Source organism: Pipra filicauda, unplaced genomic scaffold, assembly GCF_003945595.2.
Source record: "Pipra filicauda isolate LSUMZ 115617 unplaced genomic scaffold, ASM394559v2 scaffold2_size9829703_pilon, whole genome shotgun sequence".
Classification (NCBI taxonomy): domain Eukaryota; kingdom Metazoa; phylum Chordata; class Aves; order Passeriformes; family Pipridae; genus Pipra; species Pipra filicauda.
The window spans coordinates 2,301,109-2,315,637 of record NW_024104421.1 but is presented as its reverse complement, the minus strand read 5'-3'; the positions used below and the strand labels follow the sequence as shown (position 1 = coordinate 2,315,637).

Below are 14,529 nucleotides of genomic sequence, written 5' to 3'. Positions count from 1 at the left end.
TACAAAAAATGAAAGAGGAAAATATTAATATTATCTCTCCCTTCAAATCTCCAGCTCTGTGTATTGTGGTGGTCCCTTATCTCAGACGGATTTGAAGCAAGTCTCTCCAGGTCTCATCTGTACTTTTCTGCTGACTAGTGTCTGCTGCCATGCTTTCTTAAAGCAAGGGACGCTTTCTCTCTTTTGAGAGTAAATTAGGCTGCAGTTCACTTGCCCCTTAATAGTCTGAGAAATTTTGGGTTTCACCTCCTACACCCATATTACTCAAGAGCACAGTTTGTTCTTCTACAATTTAACCCTTTGGCAGGAGACTCCTCGGACTGAGATCTGGTGTTATTCTTTCCAATGGCATCTTTTGCTCCAGCTTTCTTTTGAATGCAGACACGTGACCCCTGGAGCATGAACCTACCTATTAAACACACAGGTCTTGAGAACTGCATTCAGGCATTGTACTGATATAAACACTAACTATGTCTAACAGAAATATTAGATGGCCCTCAAAAAAACAAACTGAATTTAGCAGAAAGTCAATGTTGTCAGCAATTGCTGTCAGCGAATCAGACTTAGCCCTTAATCTGTCCATGGTAAAAGTAAACTGGTTTATGTCAAAACTCTCTAGGATAAAGTATCATCTTTTAATAATTCCTTAAAAACAGGCACTTGGAAGGGAAAAATTTGAATTGAACATTTTAAGGGTCATGTACTTTCAGCTCTTAGACACCAGCAGCCACAAACACCCCAGTACACTTCCAAGCTGCCTCCCAGGGCTGACAACATGAAGTACAACATGTGACATGCCTCAATTCCTTAAGCTGAACTAGGCTGAATTCTGGAATAGAGAAGTACTGCTTTGGTTGCTACTATAATTTTAAATCTGCTTTTGGTACATAAAAGACAGCCAGACCAGGATAAATAGGAAACACGTTAGTTATGGCTCCCCTCATTCATCATGTATATCTCTTGTTAACTGGGCACTGAAATTAAAATATCCTGGATAATTATTTTTGGGCTTTGTGATGGGAACTTTTGTGACAGAGCCACTACACTCCAAAGATAGGTAAAAAAGATAGTACTTTATATTTTGAGTATAAATAAAGTCAGATTTCAAGATCAATGTAAATTTTAGAGACAGGAAAGGAGAAAAGCCCACTGCTGTCAGCCCTCATTAGTTTATCCAACAAACTGTTTTATTGAACTACAGGTGGTAAGTGGAAAATGTCAAAGATTCTCTTTCTTACCTCTGCTTGTTTTGCTTTGGGACTAGCAGCTGGAGACAGAGGAAGAACACTGTCACTAGATGCCTGGATAGGGATGGATGGTTTGCATGGATCTAGGGAAAGCAAAAATGTTCCAAAAACACAAGAGACCATTAATATTCTAATTTTTTTTATGTTACACACAGCAAGTACAGACAAATTTCTCAGCTTATTACAAATTCTAGATTGGACATCTGGAACATAGACAAAAACTTTTAAATATTCAAAATGGTACAAGCTTTTTAATGTAAAAATTTTTACAAGAAAAAGCAGTTAGAGGGGTTCTCACATTTAGGAAGCTGTGATTAATGGATTCAGAACATTCATCTCAAAATGTCAATGCAAGCACATGCCTTGCCACTGAGAGGAGCAAGATGGTTCAAACCCAAGAGACTCTCTTCTCTCAAATCCCGTAAATGTACAGACTATCTCTAACGCAATCAAAATCACTGAAACACTGATGAGAAAGCAACTACCTTCTGCCACACTGGAAGAAGCACCTTCTGCTTCTTCTTCATCTTCTTCATCTTCAGAGACTTTTAGTTCTGCCTGTTCTACACCACCCCGGTGTAAGCGAAACTCCGCTTCTGCATCAGATGCGATGTCATCTGGTCGTGGGTGGGGCAGGGGAAAAAAAAAAAACACAACAAGAGAATTCGAATACAAATCCATCAGGACACAATACTTTCTTTTTATTCACAAGGTGCCAATCACTTTCATAACCTGAGCCCCTAAATGTTTCACTCCTTTTCTGGTGTGATAATTAGTCATTTAGGCAGTCAATGTAAGCAGTTAATGATTGCACTGTTAGTACAAATAGCTAAATCAGTAACTGAAGTCCTGCCTTATCTGTTTTCTTGAAATTTTTTTATGTTTTCTGGCATATGCAGTTAATTTTACAACAGCAAGGGAAGGATTCTGGCATAATATTGTAGAACTTTCCCAAATTTACTTCTATTTCTGTTATTCATCAGTATCAGCACAGAATATGGACACAAGACACTTTAGTTACGGTGAGAAGACATGAGAAATTCATTACAAAATCCATGGCATTGAGGTTCTTGTCTTTCTTCTTGTCACTCACTCCTGGCTCCCTCTTGACTATTCAAAACCAACTCCCACACCACTAAAAATAATACCATGTTTAAGTAGCTTCACACAAAGTATTTTCTGCCAGTACAACTGTGTTCACACAACAGGTTTAAAGGCTGCACACGGTACCCTACCATCATCCAGCTCTGCACCCGTGTCTCCCTCTTCACCTGCCTGCCCTTCTGTGTCTGCAGGCTCTGTGCCCAGCTCATCCTCCACATCATTATCCTCACACGGAGCTAGAATATATTCAAATATTGAGAAAAAAAGAAAAGAAGACAAACACTAGACAGTGAAAAGGTTCTACATTGAACTGTACCAACAGTTTATAGTCGAGATGCTTATTAATTACTGCCAAAACAAGGAATCCCAAAATGTGTCACCTGGAAGGACATCTATGGTGGAACGACACTTCCAGACTCCAATTAATCAAGGAACGCCTGCCCTGGGGAGTCTCCGAGGCATTTGCAGTGAAAGCAGCCAAGGCTTTTCTGAGCAACAGGCCTTGTGAAAAATTAAACAAGAAGGGGACTGGGAGGACATCAAACCAGGATAAAGTTTACTGTTCTTCCAGGAAGATTGTTTTTTTCCTTTACCACACCAGAACAGTCACCACCACTTGATAGAATACGTACATTAAGTCAAAACTGAAATCTTACCATGTACCATGACTGTTCATCTTGAAACAGGTTTTGAGAGTGTAAGTCAGAGACAGAGTCTAGCTCTGGGATTGACCATTATTACATTTGAAAACTGTTTAATACTGTTCAGCTACTGCAGTCTTTGGTAATAAAGTCTAAGAAAATTCATATGCTATACAAGTACATAGGGCACAAATTGAGATAGTTTAAAGTAATTAAAATGATATATAAAAAGTTTTTTTGCTGTCACAGATCATTAATTGAAATACTTTTAAATAGTTTAAATTACATTTTCAAAACTTTTTTTCTTTTACAGATCATAATTTGGGTCAAAATAAAGAAAAGATTCTTGAATTTGCAACTCTGAAAATTATGTTATCTGACATTACTACTTGTGACAAGATTTAATTACAGGGGGAGAGACAAGATCAAAGTCTGGGGTCTAATTTCATTATTAAATGATACTTTTTAAAACAACCCCTTAAACCTTATGACACATTATCCCATATCTAGTGCTATGGATGATTTACTTTTTTTCTTTTGTTAAACATTTTCATAAAACATAATTTAAATATTAAAAGTGAGCACTTCCCGGTTTTTTTTTTCTACAGTAGCATTGGTCAACTACAGTTTTAAAAGTGTGAAGTGAGTTATTATCAACTCATGTTCAACAACATTTAACCCTGTTGTACATCCTCTTGCAAATGTGTACACAGTCAGCATGTGTTACCATGCACATCTGCTAATTATACACACAGGATATGGTTCTATAACAACGATAAGTTATATATTTAGAACCTTCTTGGTTGCACCTACACCAGTAAACTAAGTGGTGCAGGTCTCTAGACCTGAAAGCACACAGTGTCACACTGTCATCCTGAGGAGGGCTCCAGGCACAACTCCCAGCAGTCAGTTCCCTGGGAAGGGCCCAGGCTGTTTCCACAGGCAGTCTGAACACAGCCCCTGATCTTGGATGGCAAAGAAGTTAAGCCATGCAGGAGAGAACCACGGTGTGCCAGGTTCCTCCTGAGTCAGGGTATAGGTCCTGGTCCTCTTTGTTTACTAGTGAGGATGTGGCTCTTGGAACCATTTATATGACAGCAATGCTAATTAAGACAATCTCGAAAACAAACTAACCCTCCCTAAAATTGAGGTCTTGCAGCCTCTCCTCTTTCTCTAATATAGGTTTTTGCTTATTTCAAAACACAGCCTTCAGTGGGTGTTTTGTCTTCTTCCTTCAACCCGAGAATTTCCCTTTTTCCATGTTCTATAGGATTATTAACATAGATAAACATATGGGCTATTTTATTTTCTGTCAGCTACTGTGAAAAGGCATTTCCACTCATGTGTGATAACGTACTGGCCTATTCCCTTATGGATAGGATGATAAAATCCAGACCCATACTGACATCGAGTACAGAAAACTAAATCATATGGCAAAGGCTGGACTTCCCACAGGGGCATTTACAAATCTACTGAACAAAACTAAAACATGTTCCAGACTGATTGTTGCTTAGGTATGCAGTAGCTTATGTTATTTTGGAAATGATAATGTCATGGGATGGTTTTATGGTAGCAGCAAATGTGAGTTATCTTAATCAGTACTTGCAAAAAACATAACTGATGTTAAGAATATCTGAATCCACTACGTATATGTAGGTCTTCAGATCCAGAAACCATGAACTGACACGACACACACAGATTGTGTTGGAGAGAGAGGAGAAAAATCAGGTTTTAAACAGGTTGGTACACAAAACTCAATGGAAGATTACAGATGCATCGATAAGTAGCGACTTGGTGCAAGGGTGGATCCCACTTTGAGGGACATGGAGAGCTTGCAGGTGGCTGGTTATATTATACATATACTGTGCATATACATATATGTAGTTAGGGTGAGGAGCAAGAGGCCAAAAGCTGTCACACAGTATCTCAGAAGCTACACACTACAGCAGCCAGAAACTGGGATCAGCACTTGGTTTGTATTAGGCTGTCAGCTGTCAGCAGACTGCTTCGTGTGCAGACATCTTGTAAACACTGCTGGCTTGCCAAAGCAGCAGCAGAAGCAAAGTTTTAAAGGCAAGCGAGCTATTCTGATGTGCCAAAGCAACTCAGCTGTACACCAACTACCCAGCACAAACTACTCCACTGAATGAGATACCTTCACAGCTTTACACAGATGTACCCCCCTACTGGCATCCCAGAATCTTCACGCTCACCAGTTTTGTAATGGAGCTTAGAGGACCACATATAAAAAAGCAGGTGAGCTTTACCATCCTTCAACATTCACGAGGCTTTCCTGAATAACGTGAAACCCCAGGCCAAAGGAAACACAATCGCTATTCCTGAAGATCCCAGTTTCAATCTTATTATTCTTTCTTATTTCCTTCACCAGATAACTACAGTTTGCAGTTGCTACAGAGAACTGCCATTGCTCTAAGCACTCTCTACCACTTAATCTTTCACCTGCAAGAAAGCCCCACGTTCTTCTATTCTGTGGGTTTGGGGAAGAATAACTGCTCCCATCTTCAGTTGACAAAGCAAATTGAAGTGCTCCTTCTGCATTATTGCACCCAAGATAACCTGCCCTCAGAAGGGTTACAACGGGTGTGGAGCTCATGCGAGAGGGGTCTGCCTGAGCAAGGCGTGCATGCACACTCCCCTTCCTCCCGCCCTCCACTCCACTCATGCAGTAGCGACAGGGCCGGAAGTTCCAGGGTTAAAGTACCAGCTCAGCTGCTGAAGGCATGGAGAAGAGACGGGCAGGGTTATTGTGCATTGGAATACATAGAACATCACCAAACTACCTCCAGGGACCGTCTCCAGCCACGCCTGTACCGCCTCATGGCGTACGGAGGGAAGGTCGGACGCTGAATTTAAAAAACAATAAATCGTAAGAAATCAAAATTAGACCATCAGTCAGTGTCTAAAACAGAAGAGTGACAAAGGGAAATTTTTCAGTAGCACGTACAGGAATAAAACCTATGAAATTTTAAACAACCGATTCCAGGCTCAAGAATTAAATTGAGGCAACACACAAATGTCAGGGGCCTAATCTTCCCTTAGGATCTGTAATGTTAAAAAGAAATATGGATGGCACAGTGAGAGAAACACTGCATCTGACCAGCAGGTTGCTGCTACTGTGCTCCACTTGAAACTCTGCAGAGAAGTGAAACGAGGAGAGGAGGGATCTGAGCAACAAGACAGGGGTGGTCGTACCGGGGGTCCCAGAACCTGCGCTGCCCAGGTGCCCATGCCAGCAGATGAAGAAAAGCTCCCAAAGCAGAATGAGAAGGGCTTCTATGAACTGTCATGTTATCCCAGGCTTTCACAGCAAACCTCATTGCTGCTGCTACCGACGGGCTCTCCAAACACCTCATATCACAGAACAGAGCTCAGCCAGGAACAATTTGCCCGTTGAACTCAGGCTGAAAACTTACACAAATACATATTGGCAACAGCCCTTTAAAACCCCAAACTGCTGATACACCTGTACACACATGTACTACGTAACAAAGTAATTGAAGCAGCTAATTAATCAATCAGGATTGTTCCACTTTGACTGGGTTTTAGGGGAAGGAAATTAAAATCCTGCCCCCATTCCCAAAGGAATTTAGAAAAACCACAAAATCAATTCTGGAAGGATCACCTGTTGCTGGCAACTGTACCAGTACAATACAGAAAAGTAGGAATTACAAAACACAAATGAAAATAAAAACTGGGAAACTAGAGTGACACTCACTCTGAAGCAGAAGCACAGGTAACCTGAATTGCTGTAAGCTTGAGAAAGTATGTTAACATTTTTTACTTTGTATTTTTTAAACATTAAACAACTACTCTAACAATACTGAATGTTACAGACAGTTGAACACTGTGGTTGCAGTGTGGGAACAAAACACCCACCTCTTATTTGTAGGGCACAGATTTCACACCAGAAAGTCCCAGTGCATTCTACAAACTGCAGTTTTAATGTAGCCAAACTGATCTGGAACTGTGTATCAACCTAGACCAGGATTAAAAACACCCCACACCAAACTTCTAGAACTGAGAGGAAAAGATAATTATCTGGAATAGAAGATGATAGGAAACATGAGGTAAAGCCCCAGGCTTTTTAACTGAATTTCACATTTGCTGTAAAAGACAACCCACAGCATACTTACTCCCTCTACAGTTCTGTCACAGTGGTTGCAGGCTGGGAGAAGAGCACTGCTCATCAACTGCATGGTGAACTTTTATTAAATCCATAGGTAAAGCACCTGTGACATACTTACCTTAAGACACACTGTAATACAGTTTAGAACAAGGTCAGCAGAGACTGCTGGAAGGCGCTCACATGAGAACTGGACTTACCAGCATTTTCCCCCTCCAAAGTTTTCCTTTTAAGTAACTGACAACACGCAAAGGTCACACCTCACATTAAAAAAAATAGATATACTGCCAAACCTTAAACACAGGCAGTCAAAACTCTCACTCATCAGATTTGCAAGCCCTTTGACCCCCATCCTTCCCTATTAATACCAGATGCAGTTACACTCTTTGAAAACTAGCAGTAGAGAAATACGCTCAATACAGAAGCTGATCCTGTTCAATCTTTGCTGGAGTAGCTACACGACACAGCCCTTCAGCTTTCCCTAGAGAGGTGTAGAGTCCTCACTGCCACAAAAAGCACATGACAACTTCTCTTTAGCATCCCTAAAGTCGGTTACGGAGGGCAGATTTCCAGCACCACCAAATCATGTGTGTGGTGAAGAAAAATGCTATGGAGTCGAAGCAGGCAGACAAATGGGTTAGAAGTCACAACACAGAGATGAGAAAGCAGTAATTTTAAACAGACACTGGCTTGAAAAGCAAAATGTTTAACCAAGTGTAATTTCAGTGTAATTTGAAAGTAGTTCCTTTCAATCACTGCTGCCCCTGCTGAAGTCACTGCTCTCGAAGGGCACAGAACCAACAGTTAAACAGCTGCAACTGTGATCCAAGAATTGACGGTGTGGGGCTTAGGGGGATATTACCTCTGGAGGTGGAGGACTTTGAGGCTGAGACCATTTTTTCCTCCTCCTCTTTTTCACGGATGTGTGTCCAGTGCACATCTGCCAGGATCTCCAGAGGATCAACCGGATTTACAATCTGCTGCAGCCTAAGGTTTCCAGCTAGCAGGAGGAGGGCATGGTATACCAGGTTGTAGGAAGGGTGTATGAAGGACAGGGAGGAAAAGATGGGAGAGCAGTGGAAAGGAAAGGTAACACAATATAGGAAAGGAAATAAGAAAAGAAAATATTATTGGCTCAGATCAGTTTGCAAGACAGACAGAAAAAGCTCGGCATTGTGTGTGCACGCATACACCAATATAGCGCTCCTCATACTTCCCATCAAAGCTGAATAATGCCATTCCAAAGGCAGAGGAATGCTATAAAGAAAATAATTATAGATTATCTCTATTGCAAGAAGCTTCGCTGAAATGAAAGACATTCTCTGGGTGTCCAACAGTATGTGGTATGTAAACACCAATTTAGCAGAAATTTCCAGCTCCTTCAGCCTATTCATTATGATTATTGCAAACGATGTCTTGCTGTTAAAGGCTAGGGACAATCTGCATTGTAGTTTGATGCACCAAGACAAAAAGTTTTTCATTCCCTATTATTGGGTTAAGCACTCCTTTCTGGGCTGGGTACACATTTCTTTGTGAATTAAATTACATGATGGATCTCAGAGTTTCACATGTGTGCATGTGCACATGCACACAGGGGCACACGCCTACTTTAGCACTTAAAACACTACTTTGTTTACTCCTGCTCTTTTGTACTGACTTGTTCAAAGGGGGGATTTTTTTTTCCTGAAGAATAACAGCATTTTGATTGTGACTTAACAGCCACTCCCACCTCCCCAGAAGGGAATACCTGCCTACACAAAGCTCAGCTACTTATGGAACAACAGGCACCTAAAGCAATTGATAAGCAACTTGTTTAACTGCTGCAGAACACCCACCTTTGGGAGCACCTACTCTGAGGTATTAAATTCATAGACCCTGTCTCTGTTGTTATCTGCTCCGGGACTGTAACTCAGGTTTTATTTATCCATAAAAAAATAACTGGTTCTACAGGGGACAGGTGTTCACCTGTTCACCTTCTGCAGGAGTGGTCTTCAAAAGCAAACGTCTCAAACTGAAAGAAAAATGCCCACTTACTTTATAAAGTAGGACGTCATTTTTCACAACAGCTGGATTACCACTGAGTAGGGCAAAACACTGCTTCTGCAGGTTAGAACCTCAAAAGCAGTTAGACTTTCACATGGTGCAGTAGTGTTTGAAGAAAACAGGACACATTAGCAGCATTTAGAGCTTGCACTCGTTATTTCCTGTTGTCTCATTTTAATGAAGTTCCTCTCTCCTGGCCATGTTTTTCCCAGATATGACAAACTGTTCAGGCCTTGCATTTTAGGAATGATTTTGTGTGAGATTTGGCATTAAAACTGCAGGAGAAACAGGCAGAAGGAACTGCAGGAAGGACAGAATCATCAGATGGTTATTAAGGGGAAAAGGCTTCAGAGGCACAAACTCAAATGCAGAGCGGGATTCACAATTTAGCCAAGTATTTAGCGGTTTTATGTCTCTGTCGCCTCATCAGAGAGTTTTTGTATCAATCAGCACAACCACATGGGCTACCAGAGCCACTGGACATCCTGCAGGGACAGGAACCTGGGCTTTTCTTGCTCCATACCAAAGCACTCGCATGCAGGCCCCAGGATGAGTAGAGTTAGCACTTGCATCGCCGCACAAAATTCTGTGTTAAAAGGTTTAGGTTTGCCAGCAATGGCTGAGAAGTATATAGTCCCTCAGCAAGGCTTGGAAAGAGCAGGTCCCACGTGATCTGCATGTTTTAAAATGGATTTCTCTGGTATTTAGACTACTGTAACATATACACCTATAATTTCTCCACGAGCCTCTGGACAGAGGCCTGAGCCTGTCCTGGTTAGAACACTGGTCCCTCTCACCTTCTCCAGTAAATAAGGAGCAGCACAGCCAGCCATGAAAGACTGATGCTTGGCTAAGAGACAAATCTAACACTTCTTTAAAGTCTAAGTGCTTGAGAATTTCAAACACCTGGCACAGCCTTCCCTCAGGACTGCCTGCTGAGCTGTGCAGGAAGCTGAACAGTAATTGCACTTAGATTTGGAACAGTAACATTTCCCTCCATTTTCACTGTAGCACCTATCAGCACTTTATAAGCTGTGGGTAATCTCAGTGTTTTCACTTTAATGGAATGAGGAGCCACGTGCAAATCAACTCCTCAAGAGCCAGGTTGAGAGCACACTAACAACTCCAATGAGAGGAACTTCTTCAGATATGCCCTTCAGCCATCTTACTAATACTTCTCATTCTTACCATCAGAAAAGTTAAATGAGGAAAAAATGTTAACACTTCTTCCAATTTTTTTCCCCTTAAAAAAATAAAAAGTCAGAAGCCAAGCTACAGTTATTAAAACCGTAAGCTGCAAAATATGCAGTTTGACAACTGCATATGCCCTCTTACATGCAGGAAAGCACTTGATTTTCCTCTTATGTGTTCTGGCTCTAAGGAATCACATTGAGGAAATAAGTATTAACAAGCTATTAGGACCAAGTGCTTACAAAAAAACCCAAACCAAAACATAAAAATAAACTGCAAGAGAACACAACCAGTTAGATTTGAATGTCAGATTAATTTTATGACCAACTGTTCAAAAAATCTTGAGGGATCACTGCAGCTTGATTAGTTGCCCCCCAGACTCTCCCCACAGACACACACTCAACAAAGGACAACAAAAAAAGCAAGTTTGCTGACACACTTCAATGCATCCCATATGTCTGACATATTGCACAGGTGCAAGTACTCTGTGTGTATGGAACAAATTTGAAACTCCTAAATATGTGGAGGTCACTGTTCATACAAATTACAGTAGCAAATTGTCCAAGCTTTCTAGATATCCTGAGGTACTTGGCAGCTTTATCATTTTACTAAATCCAGTGGCAAAGACAGAACTGATTCATGGCACTTGGATGAGGAGACAAAGATAACAACAGCTCCCGAATCAGTTTTGAGGGAGCTGGTAATTAAATAAAACACAGAAACTTCTCATGTGGGACCTGCTCTTTAAAACATTCCCCGCTCCTTTGGGGAAATGGAAGTGGAGATGGTGTGTACGGGTACCTTTACATGTACCCGAGTCCTCTTCATCTGAGAGACGTTGAAGCCAGAGGCCTTGCTGCAGCTCTCTCTCCCAAGGGTTATACTCCCCCTCTACAGCAGAGGGAACCACACATCCACATATAACACCAGACACGCGTGTACACACACAAGCGATGGAGAGAGGGAAAGAGAGAAAGAGAGAGGACAGAATCAGAAAGAGAGACTGTCTGGAAATCCAGCAACTCCCCGTAGTCCCGCTGTATTCAGTGTCTGACAGGAAAACTGCTTGAATGGAACAACATCCGTCCAAGAACACCACGGCTCAGCAGACTAAACACACAACATGCATGTTACCAGACTTAAAAAGAAGTCCTGATTTCCATAGATTTCAGTCATGGAGATACAGCTCCTACGTTGAAGAAGTAGCCAAGTAGCCTGCTGAGCTCATCAACAACGCTGCCACTAAGGCTCAAAAAACTGGACCTCTGCTTGCAGTAGGCAGCCAAAGACCTTTACGAAAAAGCTCTTTGGAGTCTACTAGTCTCCACAAAATGGAAATGTGAGTATAAAGACAAAGACAAGATCAGCGAGAAATTTGGCATGGTGGTGAAACACTGGAAACATGTCTATTCTTAGCACAAACTTTGCATTTTGATGATTGACACAAACACAGGGGAACGAGTCTTTCCCTAAGATTTCCCACAGAAGTCTCTCAGAGCTAAAATGGGAAGCACCTGAACTCCCTGATTTCTCAAGGCCATCTTTTAACAAAGGAGAGCTACAAGCAGCTTCTTCTGGAATGTCCTGATTACAGTGATAGGGCACTACCCCTTAGGGAGGCACTGCAACCACAATGCTTCCAGTTCTTGTTGCCAAAGAACAAAGGGCACATTCAAATCCAATTCCAAATAATAATAAAAACCAACAATAAACCAATACAGCAGCACAAAGCTGTGAATTGCACATGTTGGCATGGTGTACGGGAAGCATATTGTGTTGGTACTAGTGCTCTAACTGCCCTGTGGGCAAAGTCCTTCTGTGTCCACAATGATCCACCCAAAGCTTTCCTTGACAATAACTCCCTTAAAAAAATCAGAGCAATAAAGATGTGAAAGAAGAAGAGAAGTTTTCCAGGCAAATCTTTCTCATTCTGCATGGCCAATACTCAACCCAGTTTTCCCTGTTGTCTAGCAGAAAGAAAGGACAAACCAGTCTAACCTTCGCTCGACTCCTCATCTTCTTCCTCTTCGTATTCCTCCTCATCATAATCATCTTTGTCCTCAATCTCGTGATTCTCCTCAGCCTCAATCTCTTCTTCACTCTTTCCCTTCAGGAGGGCGTGGATACGCACGGCCTCTTTCCACGGCACACCACCCAAGTCTGAAGGGGGTTGCTGAGGCAGCAGTAGTTCATCCTCTTCCTCCTCATCTTCCTCCTCCATCTCAGACTCTGAACTACTGTAAGGTTTTAGAAAAAAAAAAAAGGATTATATAGTTAATAATAAATAATAATATTAAAGATTACGCAGTTAATGTTTCCTCGATCAGTCTCAGATCACTGACAAATTGTTTCAATACCCACCAGCCCAAAACATAACACTAATTTTCTGCTTTCAACATTTCATAAGCATTTTAGTGACAGCATCACGTGTGGACTGCAGTATGGTCCTTGTTCTGCTTCCTTCAAAGAATGTGAAGCAGCAGAAAAGTGCCTGTGAAGCCAAGTTCAAATATTTGTGCAGCATTTATTGTTACAGTTCATGACAACTGAACACAGCAAAAAGAAACTACTTTCTTCATATCACATTGCTTTGGATAAACTAGTGCAAGAATTCTTAGCAGTATCAGAATGTAGAAGGTCACATCTTTTGATGTGGCAGCTACTGCCAGCTACGATAACTAAGATGATTTTGGCACTTGATGTTGTGAACCAGAGAAGGCTTTGGGAGTAGAAAGAACACACAACACAACTATCAGGACAAAGGATACAGTATGTGAACCAAGGGGAGCCAAAGAAAAAAAAATACAAAATTACTCACTCTTCTACATCACAGACAGAAATATGTATCCAATTAAGTACACAGTGTACATAGAGGCAAGAAACTGTAGGAAGCAGTGCAAAGATAATTACAATAATGAGCTTATTATTCTCACAGCAAAGTCTAAACTATACAAAGCAGTAAAACATTACTGCCTTTTAGAAGCTACTTCTGTTTAATTGTAACAGTTCCTCAGCATAAACTGCGGGGGCAAGAAATGTAACCACCTATACAAAGGCATTTAATCTGGCTCACTCTTACATGCTGGACTACCTAGAGGAATTGGGAAGAAAGGTGGTTGTGCTTGTCACTGGAAAATGAATGAGAACTACAGCACACTCAGAGACCTCATATGCAAGGTGAAAAGGTGCTCTACCTTTGCTTTTCCTTAAGAGATCATTGACATTACAGAACTGCATTTATTAGAGCAAAAGTTGGATGCTTCCCCTATAAATCTTAGAAGGCCCAGTTCATCTGACTGAAGGAGAAAACTGTGAATAGTTAAAAGTTTGGGCGAATAAACTGAGAACAGTATTTCTGCTTCCTTATGCCCATTATCACTGGTTAACAGCCTTTGGCAGAGCCCATTCCCATACAGACAATGAAAGAGAAAACCAACAAGTCAAAAATAATGAAGCTCACACTTCATGTAAGTCTATAAAATATAACTTGTGCAGTGGTAATATCATATTTACATAATTTTATTCATCTACTTGTCTGAAAGCCTATTTTTGATAACAAACCTAATAAGGAAAACACTTCATTCATGCTCTGACTGTCACACACTTCTGTCCAGAGGCTCTTAAATTCTCCTCACTGTTCTGCATCCATATAGCACTATTTTGCTCAAGTTACAACCCACTTTTTCACAGCATGAACCAAATACTTATTTTTAACATGCTGCCTGATTTTCACATGTGAAATACAAACACTGGTGCAAGTCATGGAATCGCTGCATATTCCAGGAGACCAAAGCATATTCCAAAGGCTTTATGCAGATATTGTCACAGAGATAAAAAGTGATGTTCCCCTCCTCCCTGATTAACCTTCCCAGCCTTTGGTATGGAAATAAACCTGACAGGTGCCACATGCTGGAGTTTTCATGTGCTGTCAATAAGGTTTACTGCTGCTCAAATTGTTGCCATGACTGCTGAACGGGACGAGCTGCTGCTCTTCAACCAGCGGCTTATCGCATGGAATATTGACGACACACATTCCTTATCGCATAGCTCACTTTACCTTCTTTGGCTTTTGTTTATAACTTGGTTTTTGTTTGACCTTTGAATGCTGAGAAATGAGAAGCTGAAAGACAGCAGTGAGATGGCCTGCTATAGTGGGCAT

At 41.2% G+C, this 14,529-nt stretch overlaps 1 protein-coding gene across 15 annotated transcripts in view; it reads right to left on the bottom strand.

The window, feature by feature from the left end:
* Positions 1-14,529, bottom strand: part of MICAL3 (microtubule associated monooxygenase, calponin and LIM domain containing 3) — a 167,394-nt gene that overhangs the window by 32,663 nt on the left and 120,202 nt on the right. For 7 of the 15 annotated variants that reach the window (XM_039383181.1, XM_039383170.1, XM_039383171.1 and 4 more), the window contains 6 exons: positions 12,369-12,607; positions 11,172-11,261; positions 7,999-8,136; positions 2,483-2,587; positions 1,733-1,864; positions 1,239-1,330 (listed from right to left, as the gene is read on the bottom strand). In XM_039383181.1, the coding sequence (XP_039239115.1) occupies positions 1,239-1,330; positions 1,733-1,864; positions 2,483-2,587; positions 7,999-8,136; positions 11,172-11,261; positions 12,369-12,607 (796 nt within the window). Of the gene's footprint in view, positions 1-1,238; positions 1,331-1,732; positions 1,865-2,482; positions 2,588-5,793; positions 5,857-7,998; positions 8,137-11,171; positions 11,262-12,368; positions 12,608-14,529 lie in introns of all 15 variants that reach the window. The other 8 variants (XM_039383174.1, XM_027726664.2, XM_027726666.2 and 5 more) reach the window with 5 other exon arrangements.